Source organism: Lolium rigidum, chromosome 1 (assembly GCF_022539505.1).
Source record: "Lolium rigidum isolate FL_2022 chromosome 1, APGP_CSIRO_Lrig_0.1, whole genome shotgun sequence".
Taxonomy (NCBI): Eukaryota; Viridiplantae; Streptophyta; class Magnoliopsida; order Poales; family Poaceae; genus Lolium; species Lolium rigidum.
The window spans coordinates 61364052-61380511 of record NC_061508.1 but is presented as its reverse complement, the minus strand read 5'-3'; the positions used below and the strand labels follow the sequence as shown (position 1 = coordinate 61380511).

The window sequence follows — 16460 nt, the reverse complement described above, 5'->3', positions numbered from 1 at the left end:
GCTGAGAAATCTAGCGACGCTGGTGGACAAACAAGACGGTAGCGTCGATCACGTCATGTGTGACATCGAGAAGATCGCGGCGGAACAAGAGATCTCGGGGATGGTGGAGACTCCGGCAACAAGATCGTCGGAAAGATGCTTGATGGCCTTTGTCCTTGGTCTCTTCCTCTTCATCTTCGTTCTGGTATTGTATGGCATATCCTTCATCAGTTCCTAATTCTGAGTTTGCGTAAAGTCGGACATTGTGTGAATACTAGAGTGTAAATGGGGTGCTGATACAGTTCAAATCCTTATTGTCACCGCTATGCAAAAGGAATGTATGATTTTGACACCTTCAGACTAACTCTGTTGTCCCAACTGTCAAAAAAGATCTGTTGATTGTCACCAGTCACCACTACGCAAAAGGAATGCATGATTTTGACACCTTCAGACTAACTCTGTCTAACTGCCAAAGAACAAAATTCTGTTGGGTCATGATCGTGAACATTTACACTTGTTCTATAAAATGGATGCATTCAATTTAATATACGGGGTACAAGTTGCCGTTGTTACACAAGGAAGTTCCTGGGTGATGATTTTACCCTTGTAACTCCCACCAAGAAATGGTTGTGATCTAAAATATCTCCCTGACCTCTGCAAAACAATGGCATATTGGCCAAATATCCCTGCCACTTCTAATGTACAAAACCTGAACATACATAAAAACAGAAACCAAGAATTTAGCGGACAGCATACTGGAGTATTCCTTCGTGATCAACCATTCTTACAACTTACTGACCTTTTACTGAACCATACTATCAAGCTTCTGTCTGTACTGCGCCAAGTTCTGCATATGAGAAACAAGTTTCAAAACCAACTTATAGAAATAGAAATACTAGATAGACAAACAAGGAAAAAACAGGAAACTAGAAGGCGTAACAATAATCAATAGCCAGTGTTAACTTAATGTCAACTCGCAATAGCTACAAGAAATATTAATACAACTGAAGCTTGTATAAAGGCTAACAATGTAAGCAAGAGTGCTTGGGCAGAGCATGGAAGTTATCACTGTCAAACATAAAGGCAGGTCTAAATACAATCAAATGCTTGTATGTGTTTCTTTCGAAATTCAAAAAATTACAATATTGTCTTTCACAACGCTTTACATTGAATACTTACTTTAAACAATTTTAAGGTCAACTTCATGTCGGGTTGAAATTGTGTATAGAAATGAACTTGAGAACATTCAGATGCAGCAATAAAGATAGTTATATTGTTGTCAATCAGTATGTTTTAACATATACTGTGGGTTTATAAATTGTTTTATCAAAAACTTTGGGATTCGAAAATGGAAAAGACCTTTACCTTAGTATAAGCATAAACGCTTGCTTCAGAAGGTCCTGCTGGACTCCCTCGTCTAATAAACTCCCCTTCCTTGAATATATAAAGCATAGGAATGCCTGTTGATAACTCAAGGCTTATTACCTGAAGAGAAGAGGGTCTCAGTCCCCACTTTCAAGACAACACAAGGAGAAACACAAATCAAAAAGGAAAGTGGCAAGGGATTATATATACAAGAATAGATCACCTCCTGAGAAGTCAATTTGTCGAGATGCATTATAATTGATCGAAGTGAATTTGCATGTGCAGCAACCATCACATGCTTTCCAGCTATGAGTTGAGGAACTACCTATTAGACAGCCAATTTAAAAACGGGTTAGAGAAGAACTGGAAGAACAGTCGATAAACAACTTTTTGCTTGAACATGAACTAAACTTTTTTGGTCCAAGGTTAGGTGAGAACTAAAACACATGTCTAACAATATAAATTAAATTAATAAAATAACATAACAATGCAGTATAGTCCTCAGCATAGAACTGGATACTTATGAGCCCTATATCGTATAAGTTATTTTATCATTTTATTTTTCATATCGGCATATAAGCAGCAAGGAGTAGAGGAACTACCTAGTAGACAGCCAATTTAAGAAGGTTTCCACCATTTAAATAATGAATCCTTCAATTACTGCAGACATATCCTTACTTGGTCTTTGAAATAAGTGACAGCTCTGTCTGCGCACATCGCTAGGCTCTCGCCGTTTGGAGGAGGAATATCATAACTACGACGCCATTCATGAACTTGTTCTTTACCAAACCGTTCTGCAGTTTCTTGCTTATTAAGACCTTGCAACTCACCGTACCTAGAAAGTTCCATGAGATAATATAAGAGACAAGACGGTCAACTGCTATGTGCAATTGTGCATTACAAGTAACTAGCAATCTGCAAAACAGGGGAGAACTCTTACATTCGTTCGTTCAATTGCCAAGCTGTTATGACAGGAACAGATTGTTCCCTTGTATCTTCACTGTATATCTGACTCCAACTGTGAGGTTGTTCACTCTCCTTATGCGTGATGATTGGAACCTGCAAATACATAAACAGGGCCCTCAACATAATTGCCCTAGACAGTGTATATAAAAGCTACATCCAGCAAAGAAAAAGATAAAGAACCTTCTTGCGCCGATGCTGCATCATGGCAAGCATTGCAGTCATCTGAGAACGAATCATTGCTGACGTAAATATTACATCGATTGGGATATTGCATATTCTCTTACCTGCCTCGATGGCCTCCTCGACACCTGTCGGTGTCAGAGGCACATCGACGCAGCCAGTAAACAGATTCTTCTCATTCCACATCGATTCACCATGCCGGATCAATATAAGGGTACTTTCGCCTAGAACCAAACAAGGATAATAACTTTAGAGAGGTACATTTATGTCTGAAAAATGAGTTCGTTCTCATGAACATGTGTAGTCACCCTTGCCATTCGAGGGTAGCCGAACCGGGTCGATGACTGAAGATGTTGAGCCCGACGCAGAAACCAAACCCAATTTTCGGGTTCCTGAGCAGCAACTTGCAACTGAAACCAAACGCACATTGGCTGCTCTTTTATCCATACTAGAGTTCTTGGCATTCCACCGGTGGGATTGTATAGACACTATGGTATGGTGAGATGTAGCCGCAGCCATTCTAATACATGTAAAAAAACCATTAGTCATTTAGTTGAGCACACGTGTACCAAATTTAGAGCTGAGATTGAGCAATTATAGATTTTGTTTCTGGAGGGAGCAATTCTTGAAAAAATATTTTCCCCGAACTAGATTCCTGCCATAAATCATAACCCACGCAAAGGTACCCACGGACGGTACATCCCAAACCATAGCAACATACCCCTGCTTCCCCTGCATTTCTTTCAGAAACAACAGTACCCCCGGCCTCAAGCAAGAGTTTTGAATGCTTACATTGGGAAGAAGGAAGCAGGACCTCCAGGAAGGGGACTTCAAGAACCCAATGTGGAAGCCGCCCCGCTTTATAGGTCGGCAAAACTAAGTCCACGGAACGTCGGAGAGATCTAGAGCGGCGGGAGCGAGAGGACCAACCGACGACGAGAGCAACAAGGAAATCGAAGGAAAGCCTGTCGCGCTCTTCACAGGGCCCCTTCTTGAGTTCTTGCGGCAGGTGTGTGGGTTTGTTTTGTTTGAATCTGTGGATCGAGGGAGGCAGTTCGTTATTTGAAGGAGGAAGAAAGGGCATTGCCGTATTGGGAGAGACCAGGGAGAAAATAGGTGCGAACTGGCAAAGACCGTGTTAGGGTTGGTGGAATATTAGCACGTGAACCGTGTGTCAAAAACTTAATGTCGAAGAGAGTATCAAATTCTCGCAACCCAAAATGATTATGATTACAGTAGAGAAGGCATTAGTACTCAGATTTTTTATTTTTTATTTTTCAGCATACACAGAACAGGATAGGCTTAGTTGGAGAGTTTAGAGCTCATACTTCTCACATCCATTTTAGGCTTTTAGCCAAATTACTCAAAATTAAATCCTGAATAATTTCAACATAAAATGTTCATCAAATCACAAAGATCATCCAAACCAAGGGCGAACATAGTTTAATTGCTAAAGTGGATATTGTAATTATGCAAGGCCTATTATACAAAATCATTGTGGGTAATTAAAATAGAAGACACAAGCTATAGGTTAGTGACAAGATTGCTTTGAGGAGCCGGTGGCAGGGGCTCTTGGACCAGCATGGCTTTAGATCTGATGTTATTGACCTTGGCAGACTTGTCCGTCGATGGAACTATGTTGATTAGTACATAGGGGAGGAGCGCATGTTAAGCATTATTCACTAATGTAGGTGTTGATCATTGAACCATGTTACCAAATCTTGATGTCTTTTGTTGTAATTGCTTGTCCCATGATCGATCTATATGTGCCTTGAGAGTCAAATAAAACTTACAGGTTGTTAGTTAAACTTCCTATTGGTTTCTGGACTTTGACTTATAAGTTAAGAAAACACCTAAATATGTGTCTTTGATCTTGAACTTTTTTTTTGTTCTAGCTATTTTTTTTAATTTTAACTTGAACTTAAGTACGTGCTCTTTGACTCGATCTTAACCACCGTGCAGTCTGCCTGCGTGTATGTCCTATGAGTTGAGCTGGGCTGGTCAGCTGAACTGAGTTCCAGGCATATTCTACAGAAGCTGTGTTTCACCAACTGCAACCTGTTCATACCTTTCTTTTTTGTTCCAGAGGATATTCTCCTCGTGATATCGCATAGATTCTTAGCGCACACACACACTCGCAACGTCTAGTAGGATATGAATATGATATCGCGATCTGGATATCCGAGCATGCGCGCACAGTACGATCTCACAGGTTCGCCTATTTTTTTCCAAAATCGCAAACATGTGGTTATTTTACAGTTTTGGTGGATATACGTGTATGCTAGAGATGCTCTTAGCAGCGACGGCGGTAGGAGACAGAGAAAGACAGGGGTAAGGTAAGGTTGGTCGTCCACAGGGAGGAGAAGTTATAGACGGCGAGTGCTGAAAGAGATGATGCGGCTGGCCCCAAAATCGCCAACGAGGCTAGGAAAGTACCTAATCAACGGATCCGGCGACAACGCCGCTCATGGCGTTAACGGGCGGGGCAGGGGGGGTGTGCTCCCCAGAAATGGAAAAGGGAAGATTTAGAGTGAGGACACTAGGACAGGGGGTGGGCGAATCGGTAGAGAAGATTGCTCGGGCAATTTGGGCGGCGAGGTGGAGCTACTGCATCAACGGTCGGGGCGACGGGAGCAGGCGGTTCATCCAGCGGCGCCGGGCAACATAGCTAGGCAACGTCGAGGATGAAGAAGGTGGAGGCGCTCGGTGGAAGACAATGGAGATGGTGGTGGGCTCGGCCCATCTCATGTTTGTTTGAGGCATCGGGCCATACAGTACTTTCAATGCCTCAAATACGGGCCGCCCTATGTGTGACTCCTAGTGGGCGCTAGGATTGATTCCTCACCTGCAGCAGCAATCTGCTAGGTTGGTTTCTTTGGGCCCGTTGACATGTATACTTTTTCTCTTTTCTATTTATTTTTTGCCTTTTCATTTACCTTTTTTTATGTGCCCACTTTTCTTCTTTTTCATATAAAATCGGCGGGAGGCGAGTCGGTGATAACGCCCGCAGTGATATATATAAAGTTTATGAAAATGAGCTACCTAGTTTTGCTACCGTGAGAGCATCACTAGTACACCGTGTATCAGCCTGCCAACGCAAGTTTAGGCTGATATGAGGATTTGAAGCGTTTTTTTAGTCAGACCAGACATATATATGGCAGTTGGAGAGGCTGATGGAGGCAAAACCTCATCCACTCCTCCACCTCCCTGCCCCCCGCCGACGAAGAATCCACTGCCCGCCGGCGATCAATCGACCGCGCGCGCGCGTAGATCTAGCTGCTCCTCCGTCTTCCCGCCTCCCGCCAGCAAGCCATGGTGTGCGGGCGCGAGGGCGGCTAGATTGGCCGCAGTGGAAGCGGGCTTGAGTGCGGAGGGGCCTCGAGCTAGCGTGCCAGCGAGAAGAAGGAGGCGGAGAAGGTCCGCTCCAATGCTGCGCCAGGGGTCGTACCGCTTCAGCAGGTATGGCGTCGCCCTGCCGCCTGATTTCTCCAAGCGCGAGTCCGCTGCATACCGCCGTCGTGGCTCCTCCTCTTCCGCCGCCGCTTCGTCGTCCTCGAGCCCCGCCAGCCGCCGCCAACAACATTGGTGGTGAAGATGGAGCCCGACAACGCGTCAGTGCCCGCGTTCGCGCCCGACGACTATCTCGATGAGGTAAAGCTCGAGCGGCTCCTCCCGAAGCTCGGCGAGGAAGCTGGCCTCGTGCCCGACGACTTCGTCGACGAGCGCCACCTCGACACCGTCATCGGGCTCGTCTCGCAGACGAGCCGCCGCGAAGAGGACAAGGCAGAGGAGTGGCGACTGGTCGCGGAGGAGCAGGGGAAGATCTATGTTGACCTCGCACTACAACAACAACCCGCCTACAGCAACAAATACTTGGCAACGCTGCAAATATTCGTATCAAAATTTTGTCATAGATACGCATGCATGCGTTGCAGGATATAATCCGTTGTCCATTATACAGACCGCAAGAAATACTATGAGCCCAGCCCAGCAAGCACGGTTCCCCCTTTTCTTAACCACCGGCCACGAACACGCCCGCACCTATCCATCCCACTCCTCGCCTCCCCCAAATTAAACCTAGCCGCCTCCCTCTGCATCTCCAAGGCGCCTCTCGGCCGTTCGCGAGCAGGGCCTCCGTCGCCGGCGAGTACTGGCTGCTGGTGATGCAGCTCACGATCACACCTCCAACTACTCTCCTCATACCATCAGATCCCCTAATTCCGTGAAACGCTCGTGCAGTCAAGATTTGTTTGAGCCCACTCCATGACGCGGAGGTTTGCCGAATAGCCGTCGCGCCGAGTTGCATCACAGAGGGCGCGATGGTGCAAGGGCACGACAGAGGTTCGAAATCCATGTGCAATTTCTCTTTTTGCCCTCGCGGATTCATCTCTCCTTTTCCCTTGGGTTTACCCATGTTCACGATTTTTTTAGGAATACTCTGCATCCTTTGCAAGTGTGATGGCCTAGAATAAAGGGCAGCAGCGCGTGTGGAAGCTACACGACACGATATGGCGCAACAAGAAAGCTTAAGCGGACACAGCCACATGCCATCAACAGTAACAAGCAGCAGGAGGATGACTTGCATGTATTGATTCATCCCCTTTTGCCGATTTATGTCACATTTAATACTGCTCCTTCCCATGTGATCGATAAGTTAAACTTTTGGTTGCAAGGATCGATTAGTTTTTTCTGCAGAGTAATAATAATATTTTAAAGATCAAGGTTAAGGTGTTAAGAAAAGTTACCTGTTGGGTATGAGTTAAATTCTGTCCTTTCCACTCAAGGAATGCATACTAAAGAGACCCCTGCTAGAATTGCTTGTCTTGAATTTATTTTAACCTACAAAAGATAAAATACAATTGTGTGTTCAAGTAACTGATCTGACTGTACTGGAGAAGATCAGTCAGAGGTATCTGCATTTTTCTGTTTCGCAGTTCATTATTACTCCTTTCTGTTATCTCTGAAAGATTTTACTATATTTTTCGTTTCTCATTTCCTGGGCTGGACCTTCATGCCTTTGGTTTAATTGCAGAATTTTTTTCCCTTTTTATGGTCTCCCATAGTGTACGTAATATTATTTTTTCTTAGCAGAGAATCTTACATAACAAAAAAGCGAATTGAGAAGCTCTTGATACCTTACTGAAGGTATGATTCCATTATTCATGCAACAGTTCATGTTCCTATATTAAGTTTGACTTCGGATATAGTTTTGCACCATTCCAGTATAGACTATTTATGTATTTTGTTTAACTGGTCCATGCTATTACTGAAATATTCTATTTAGCTGCTGGTAGTTTTGGTCAGTGGCACATACATACTCTGCCTTATAACACCAAACATAATTGACTCTAACTAGAACATGTAGTTAATTTCTTCTCACGATTAATTCTTCCCTGATGTTACTTGTACAACAACTTGCTAAAAGCTGGGACTATCATCTCACTCATGAGAAGATTTATACTTGTATTCATATTTTTTTGGCTTCACATGATATAGGTCTCTTAAGTCGTATTACCAATGAAATATATTTCAACTGAGTTGTTATAAAATCATGTCTCGTTTATATGTATACCTACCATCGAAATAATGCTAAAACTATCCATGCAAAAAAGGCTTGCCTGTTGAACATCCATCGTTCAAGCCCAAACATAAGTAGTACAAGTGGAACCGGCCATGAACTTATTCATAATGACACCCCTATTCTGAGGCATCTCGACATACATAGCTGATACAGTGAAGTTGTTAGTGCATATTCTTTTAGTAAGTTAATCCAGCTGGCGAAAAGAGTATTATAACTTGATCATGTGGTGAACTACCAATTATCTCAATCCTACGTTTGTACCAAATCTGATAGTCTTAAAAAATTCAGAGCAATACTTCCTGCTGCAATATATTTCTGTTGGGTGGTACTGGATAGAGTTATTGTGTTCATTCCAAAGTTGTATTGTGCAGATAATATATTGTGAGTTGATTATCTGGAGCGTTGGAGATATTTCACAGGGCACATGTGAGTAGTTATAATAATTTACGTTGTCAATGCTTGGATTAGGCAGCTAATAAGACATTATGGAGCATGTTATGTTGTTTGCCCTAAAAGTTTTCTTGGGTTATGTTTTTCTAATGTTGAAAAACATTATATACAAGTATGCACTTAACATACTTCATTTCCTTTTGTAGGATGTAAATATAATGATGGGCTATTGTGTGAGCAACATGCAGACCAAGGGGCAGAAGGCACAATAGAGAATTTTATTTTCTTTCTTATATTAGAAATTAAGGAGTTGAACAAAAATGTGCCACGAAGCCTATGGCTAACTAGTTGATTTAATTTTGTTTTGTACGAAGCTCAGATTGTATTTCTAAAATTGATATTCAATTTAATAAAGTTTTCATTGATATTCAATGTGTATCCTTAAGTTCTGATTGATACGATTACTAAAATTTACATGAATGGTATGCGCATAATCAGAAGTTTGATCACGGACTAGAAGAATAAGCAAAATAAAAAAAATGGTTGTGGATATTTAATTACATCAATAAATTGTATTATTGCATAGCAGTGTCGAGTGGGGTAAGCAACAACGCATACAAGTGTTGCTAAACTCAAAGTTTATGTGTTGCTCTCTTGCAAGGCCCTTGTTACCAACGGACCTATATGTGTTGCATTGTACCCTAGCAACACCCAAAAATGCAACGTATTTTTATCCGTTGGTAGAGGCACTAGCAACGCCTATATTGACATTTAGATACACTAGCAGAAATGCCCGTGCGTTGCTACGGGATTTTTTAATTGAACATTCTAGCTGTCAGAGGTGGATTAGATCTGATCCTTACTTATATATAATAATTGTTAATGCACTCAATAGAAAAGGTATTGCGCCCGACATACACCGAGGTGATGGGATCAAGGCTAAAAAACAAATAAAACCAGAGCGATGTCCACACCCACGCTTCACAAACACCATATAAACATATAAATTTTTCGGATCTAAAAGGTTGGCCAGAAAAGATTACAAGATCGTATAATGCATTGGGCCTATATGTTCACGTCACGGGGTGCAGATTGATTGAATCACCCAATTGCTAGGGTAATTTAAATTTTCAAATCTGATATGTTCAGATCTTGAGGGTGTCAAATTGACCGAATCACCGAATTGTGCCATCTTCACTATTAAACTGGGATAGGACCATATGGTACATCGCGATGTTTTTCAGCTAGCCCCTGCAAAAGTTGAGAATTGACTCACAGTCCAAGCGGTATGTTACAAACTTAGAGCATCTCCAAAAGTCGTGGAAACGGCGCGCTATTGCATTTTAACCGAATTTTGGCGCGCGTGAACGCTCTCGCACTCCTCCAGCGGACACGCCAAACCGGCGTGGAAAAGGAATCTTTTCTCGCGCGCGCTATCGCGCTATCCTACGTGCCAAAGTTGCCGCGCCGCTTCGAGCGCGTCCAATAAAACGCTGCGCGCGCAACAAACCGACATGCCGCTTCGCTCCCCACCTCGCTCCGTGCGCCGCTCCGCCTCCACGCCGACGTGATGTCTCCCTGCCGCCGCTCGAGCTCCGGCTACCGTTTCTTGGAGGACATGGCCGCGATGGAAGCCTTCTACGCCAAGAAGGAAGAGGCGAAGGCGGCGCAGAAGGCGGGCCAGGAGGAGAGGAGGGTGAAGCAGGCGGCGTCGAAGGAGAAGGGGGAGAAGGCCGCGATGAGCAAGGAGGAGAAGAAGAATGGCGCTGGCCCGTCGATGATCACCGTCGACTCTTCCTCCTCCTCCTTCGAGTGGGTCATCAACAACACCGAGCTCCTCCGACTTCGACTGGAATTCCGAGTAGTTTAATCTAGTTTTTAAATAAATTTGGTTGTAGCAAATGTGGGTTCAACTTTGCAATATATTTATATTTCCAGTTTATTTTTACATTGCATTTGATCTATTAAGTATGTAATTACGTGAAAATATTGTTTTTGATGCGGCATTTTAGCGCATCTGCAAAAGGATAACTTCAGCGCTGCATTTTGACGTGGCGGTTTACAACACAAGGCGAAACTCGCGCTGGCGCCGTGAGCGTTGCAACGAATTTTACAGCACCAGAGCCTCTATTGAAAATGCTCTTACTATATGTCGCGTATTTTTGTGTTTTAGGCCCCGGTGTAGGAAAGTCTATCGGCAGTCCACACTAATCAGCTTAGGAGAATGCTTGGCCGAGGTAATCCATGGTCCGGGTCAAACAACATCACAGCGCACCTTGCGTCTCTTCCACGCGCCCCTCCTGCGGGCCCACACCACCGACGCTCCCTCTTACCTTTTCCCCACCACTCGTTTTCTCTGGCATTTTCCGAGCGCTGGCCATGGGAGAGCTCGTGGCATCTTCCCCCGCCCAACGCCGCCGTTTCCAAGCCACGCGCTGCTGCCGTCCAGGCCAAGCGCCACCGCCCCCAGACAGGCTCCTGCGGCGACATCCGTGGACTCCCCCGGGGCTACGTCGCCCCCGGGATCGACTACGTCTGCCTCTCCCCACCCCCTGACCCCGACGGCCACCATCTCCCCGCCTGGTCGCTGCTCGTCGGCGTTGCCGACGGCTCCTCCTCCACCCTACGGGTGAGCTCTGCTGCCGTCCAGGCCAAGCGCCACCGCCCCCAGACAGGCTCCTGCGGCGACATCCGTGGACTCCCCCGGGGCTACGTCGCCCCCGGGATCGACTACGTCTGCCTCTCCCCACCCCCTGACCCCGACGGCCACCATCTCCCCGCCTGGTCGCTGCTCGTCGGCGTTGCCGACGGCTCCTCCTCCACCCTACGGGTGAGCCGTCTCCGCGTGGCGCGATCCGGGCGTATCCTCGGCCGGAGCGACGACGCCCTCGAGGTCTTCCACGACATCACGCTCACCAAGCCGGATTTCTCTCCCAAAACGTTATAAACTGAACCGGTACCGGGGCAATCATGTGTATTATGCGATTTGGTGGGAGGGCAAAACGGTCCAAAAAAAAGCGTTGACGAAACTTTTTGGCAGAAACCTTAGCTCCTTTATTATTAGGTATAGATAGATATATATCCGTTGCTGTAGGTGGGATCCTCTTGTAGTGTCGGCAACGACGACAAGTGCGGAGGCCACCGAAGCGCCGCCGCCACGGCACAAGGCTCCGGGATGATCATCCCGGAGCCAAATTTTGTTAGTAGGTTACCGTGGCGACTAAAATTAGCTCGAACAGTAGCCCAATTCAAGTAGCTTTTGTATGAGTAGCCGAATTTATGTATGGAGTGTTGAAAACAATGTATTTCTATCTCCCGCGTTAATCGTTTTTAAATATGCTATTCTGTTTAGCGCATCTTGTATCTAGTCTGTACGCTCGATTTTTCAATCCGTAAATCTGCTTTAGGTACACTAGTAGAAAAAATGGCTTCCATTCTAACCAATTAGTCCCCAAATACTTTGACCCGTAACTAATTGGATCTTTAGTCCCAGTTAGTAACACCAACTGGGATTAATGGTCCGGCCGAGACTAAAGGATAGACCTTTAGTCCCGGTTGGTGTTACCAACCGAGACTAAAGAGGCATGCGTCAGTCGTAGCCTACCATAGCCTTTAGTCCCGGTTGGTGTCCCCAACCGGGACTAAAGGTTTTCCCGTGGATCGTCTTTTTTGCTTTGTAAAATACAAAAAAAAAAAATTAAAATTAAAATCTTTTGAGATTCTATGTTACGGAATCTACTATTAGGGAAAATTAACAAATTTGAATTTTGACTTTTTTTGCAAAAAGTTTAGAAAAAGGTAAAGGGTTTACTCGGTTAGCCAATTTTTAGATTCTCAAAATGTCAAATGAAAATACGAAAGCAGGAAGATTTTAGTTTTTGCTATAAATTACGGATTTTATATTTTTTTCTATTTTTCAAAAAATAAAATTAATAATTGCATCCTGCATAAAGATTACCATCACTTTTAGGTTTTAAGTTTGGCAAAAAAATAATTGCGGTTTTAGGTTTGGCAAAAAAATAAAAAAAATACAAATTTAAAAGTTAATGTTTATTTATTTATTCAAGATTATTATTACATTAATAATTTTGTTTATTAAAAGAATTATTTAAAATTCAAACAATAAAGAAATGTGACATCGACCAACATGTTAATATGATTGATATGATACTAGTATCACATACGTGGAAAGCACTTGGATGCGGGACGGGATGGAACTCGGAAGTTAAGCGTGCTAGTGCTAGAGTAGTGGAAGGTTGGGTGACCGAGCGGGAAGTTTAACCACGAGTAAGTAATTTGACTAGAGATAAATGTAGTTAGAGACTAAACTATGCAAATAACTGAAATAATAGAAATTCTGGAAAAATAGAAAAAAAAAGAATTGGGAAAAAATTAGAAAAAATAAAATGAAAAATTCACCTGGAGGCATTTTTGCCCCGGCGCACGCAGCCCACGTGGATGGACCTTTAGTCCCGGTTCGTAAGCAACCGGTGTGGAGAGAGATGCAATGTTTGATGTATTGATCGGATGCATATGGCGGTACATATATAGGCCACGTCCTCGACTATGCAAGGAAGAAGGCGGGCCCAATAATAAATACAAAGATATGTATCGCTATAGATAACTACAGAGGATACACATCCGGATATACAAGGATATGTATCTCAACACCCCCCAGAGTCGAAGCGTCGCCTGGTCGAACGCATAGACTGGACCGGAACTCCTGAAATGATGCCGTAGGGAGACCCTTCGTCATGATTTCCACAAATTATTGGGAGGTGGGCACATGAAGTACTCGAATATGTCCAAGGGCCACCTGTTCCCGAACAAAGTAGATGTCCAGCTCAATATGCTTAGTGCAGCGATGGTGGACCGGATTGGCGGAGAAGTATACGGCGGAGACATTGTCGCAGTAGACCACGGTGGCTTTGGAGATAGGACATGAGAGCTCAACGAGGAGTTGCCGCAGCCAGGAGACCTCGACAACCGCGTTAGCAACAAAGAGCGATTACTCATAATTACACCATGCAAATGTTTTCTGAGCTCAACTCATTGCCCAGAACTAGTCACACAATGAAATCAAGAAGCAAATCCAAAACAAACATTTATTATGTATATACACTGTATATCACATAACTTACACACATATATTACATGTGGTACATATATAACCACTTATTTGGCTCCAAGCCCAAGCCAACGGAATTTAAAATACGTTCTATTACAATACCACCTATACTACTTTATTCTTCCTTGGAGCTCCTCATCATCATAACTCGCCTCCGCGTACATTCCTGGGGTCCATCCGGTACAGCGATTCGTCTTCCGAACACCGTCCGGAACAAAGGTCCTTGCAGTAGGTATGTAGTCTGAATCGGACGAAGTGCCGAGACAAAGATCTGTCATGCCAAAGTAACTGGATAATGACTCGTATGTATCCCCAGTAGGATACATACCTCCTTCTTCTGTCATCCATGGAGGATTTCTATTCACCTGCCCCCTCATCTTCTTCTTCTTCTTCACACCAGAACTCTCACCTACCTCGTACTGGGATGTCTTGGGTAGTCCCATCTCCAAATCCAAAGAAATGGAGTTGGTATCCTTCTCTTCCTGTCCATAGCTTTGGCTAATATCTTGGTTAACCTCGCCTCCTTCATCCTCTGTATCACAAGTGATGGGTTCTCCTTCATCCCCAAATGGTTCCCCGAAACGCCAACCAGTCGAATTCTCGATTGGTGACTCCGAGCAGTTTAGGTTTCTGGAATCATCTCCCCCGTATCCAGATTCATATGATGCTGACACATGTGGATAGTGTGGAACAAAGTTGGGTGTAAGTGGATCTCTCTTTGGCAACTGGTCACTCAAATCTATAGGGCTGTTGAGGCTAAAGAAAGGTGTAGTGTATTGTGGTTGTCCCCTCAGATCATGCATCCGAGCTTGGACTTTATCAGGGTCCGTGAACTCAGCTAGCATGTGGTTGATCTCACCCACCATCTTCATGTGTAAAAGGTACATCGTAGTCAACAAAGACTTACAGCTGTCCATGTGTTGTGCTGCAGCTTCAGGACTTCTGTTTGCCAACACCAGATGATTCAGAGTGGGATCCTCATCTTCCTCGGCATGAGGTATATGAGAATATTCTGAACATAGCAGTTCTACTGATTTATGCTGCCTTATTTCAAGTATTGCCTTGAATAGGGCCATGTGATAGGCTGAGGTGATGGTTTTGGCTTCTCCGTACGGCATTATACGGCTCATCATCAGTTGCATAGGTAGTTGGACTGAAACTCTGCACTTGGCTAGGATCTCTCCATCATAATAGATGTACTTGAGAACAGGTATCCGGGTTTCACAATGGAGTTCCTTCAGCATCCCACGCAGGAGATCTGTAATTGGTCCATCATAATCTCCGAGCCAACCCTCAACCTTCTTCAAAGTCCTCTTGGGAAACGTGTATGCCATTATGGTTGTGTACAAAAGCAGAATATTAGTAATGATGATGTATCATAATAGCTATAATAAAGAATTATCGCACTAAAAGATATGATTTTGCTATTCTCATGTGAATAATCACCATATTTCTAGAGAATCATTTACTATTTCTACTGGTCTCTGATGTCTACGCACGCTTCTATTCCTGTAGACAGTGTTGGGCCTCCAAGAGCAGAGGTTTGTAGAACAACAGCAAGTTTTCCCTTAAGTGGATCACCCAAGGTTTATCGAACTCAGGGAGGAAGAGGTCAAAGATATCCCTCTCAAGCAACCCTGCAATCACGATACAAGAAGTCTCTTGTGTCCCCAACACACCTAATACACTTGTCCGATGTATAGGTGCACTAGTTCGGCGAAGAGATAGTGAAATACAAGTGGTATGAATGAATATGAGCAGTAGTAACGGCGCCAGAAAATAGCTTGCTGGCGTGCGGTTGATGGTAGTAATATTGCAGGAAGTAAAGATGCAGTAAAACAGTAAATAAGCGATGATTGCAGTATTTGGAAACAAGGCCTAGGGATCATACTTTCACTAGTGGACACTCTCAACATATATTGATCACATAATAAAACCACTCTACACTCTCTTGTTGGATGATGAACACCATTAATTGTGTAGGGCTACAAGAGCACCTCAATGCCGGAGTTAACAAGCTCCACAACATTCGATGTTCATATTTAAATAACCTTAGAGTGCATGATAGACCAACGCAATTATACCGAGTACTAACATAGCATGCACACCGTCACCGATAGACTATGAAAGGAGGAATAGATCACATCAATACTATCATAGTAATAGTTAACTCCATAATCTACAAGAGATTACAATCATAAACTACGCCAAGTACTACATGATGCACACACTTGTCACCATTACATCATGGAGGAGGAATAGAGTACTTTAATAACATCACTAGAGTAGCACATAGATTAATAGTGATATAAAGCACATTGCAATCATAAAGGAATATAAATAAGCACTTCACTATGCTATTCTGAATTACTCTTTGGCAAGATAACGAACACTAATTCATCATGTATGTATTCCCAAGTACTAATAAACACCCCACGCTGTCACTGTGAGCATTCATAGGAGGTACTAACACACCACAATTTCATAGAGACATCCAACTCAAATCATAACTCGGTGAATAAGTATTCTGTGAAATATAGCCTAAGAGACCCACACGGTGCACACACTGTCACCTTTACACACGTGGGACAAGGAGTCTCCGGAGATCACATAAGTAAAATCCACTTGAATAGCATAACGGCATCTAGATTACAAGCTCATCATATGGATCTCAATCATGTAAAGCAGCTCATGAGATCATTGTATTGAAGTACATGGGAGAGAGAGATTAACCACATAGCTACCGGTACAGCCCTTAGCCTCGATGGAGAACTACTCCCTCCTCATGGGAGACAGCAGCGTTGATGAAGATGGCGGTGGTGTCGATGGAGATGCCTTCCGGGGCACTTCCCCGTCCCGGCGGCGTGCCGG

The 16460-nt window shown here is 44.0% G+C and overlaps 2 protein-coding genes and 1 long non-coding RNA gene across 4 annotated transcripts in view; 1 reads left to right on the top strand and 2 right to left on the bottom strand.

The window, feature by feature from the left end:
* Positions 1–594: 594 nt before the first annotated feature.
* On the bottom strand, positions 595–3350 carry LOC124674061 (2,3-bisphosphoglycerate-dependent phosphoglycerate mutase 1-like). Its single transcript, XM_047210097.1, has 9 exons — positions 3283–3350; positions 2787–3010; positions 2491–2714; positions 2285–2403; positions 2023–2179; positions 1568–1669; positions 1345–1464; positions 779–826; positions 595–688 (listed from the first exon to the last, which is right to left on the bottom strand). Exons 2-8 carry the CDS (start codon positions 3007–3009, stop codon positions 782–784), a joined length of 990 nt encoding a protein of 329 aa, XP_047066053.1. The 5' UTR covers position 3010; positions 3283–3350; the 3' UTR covers positions 595–688; positions 779–781.
* A 3205-nt stretch (positions 3351–6555) lies between these two features.
* LOC124674052 lies at positions 6556–8825 on the top strand. 2 transcript variants are annotated; one of them, XR_006992937.1, is made up of 6 exons: positions 6556–6650; positions 6730–6831; positions 6922–7075; positions 7582–7635; positions 8443–8497; positions 8668–8825. It is a non-coding gene; the product is annotated as an uncharacterized LOC124674052 (long non-coding RNA). The 2 variants fall into 2 exon arrangements; XR_006992931.1 differs by having other exon boundaries at positions 6557–6831.
* Positions 8826–14522: 5697 nt separating this feature from the next.
* Positions 14523–16460, bottom strand: part of LOC124708693 — a 31911-nt gene continuing 29973 nt past the window's right edge. Inside the window, exon 2 of the mRNA XM_047240368.1 lies at positions 14523–14531. Coding sequence (XP_047096324.1) covers positions 14523–14531 — 9 coding nt within the window. The remainder of the gene's footprint in view (positions 14532–16460) is intronic.

Bases quoted from the DNA above. Each gene is read 5' to 3' on its own strand.
- LOC124674061 (XM_047210097.1), bottom strand. From the start codon at position 3,009: ATGGCTGCGGCTACATCTCACCATACCATAGTGTCTATACAATCCCAC. The intron at 2,180-2,284 runs GTAAGAGTTCTC...GGAACTTTCTAG, and splicing joins TGGCAATTGAACGAACGAAT to GTACGGTGAGTTGCAAGGTC. The intron at 1,670-2,022 runs GTAAGGATATGT...GCTGTCTAATAG, and splicing joins TCACTTATTTCAAAGACCAA to GTAGTTCCTCAACTCATAGC.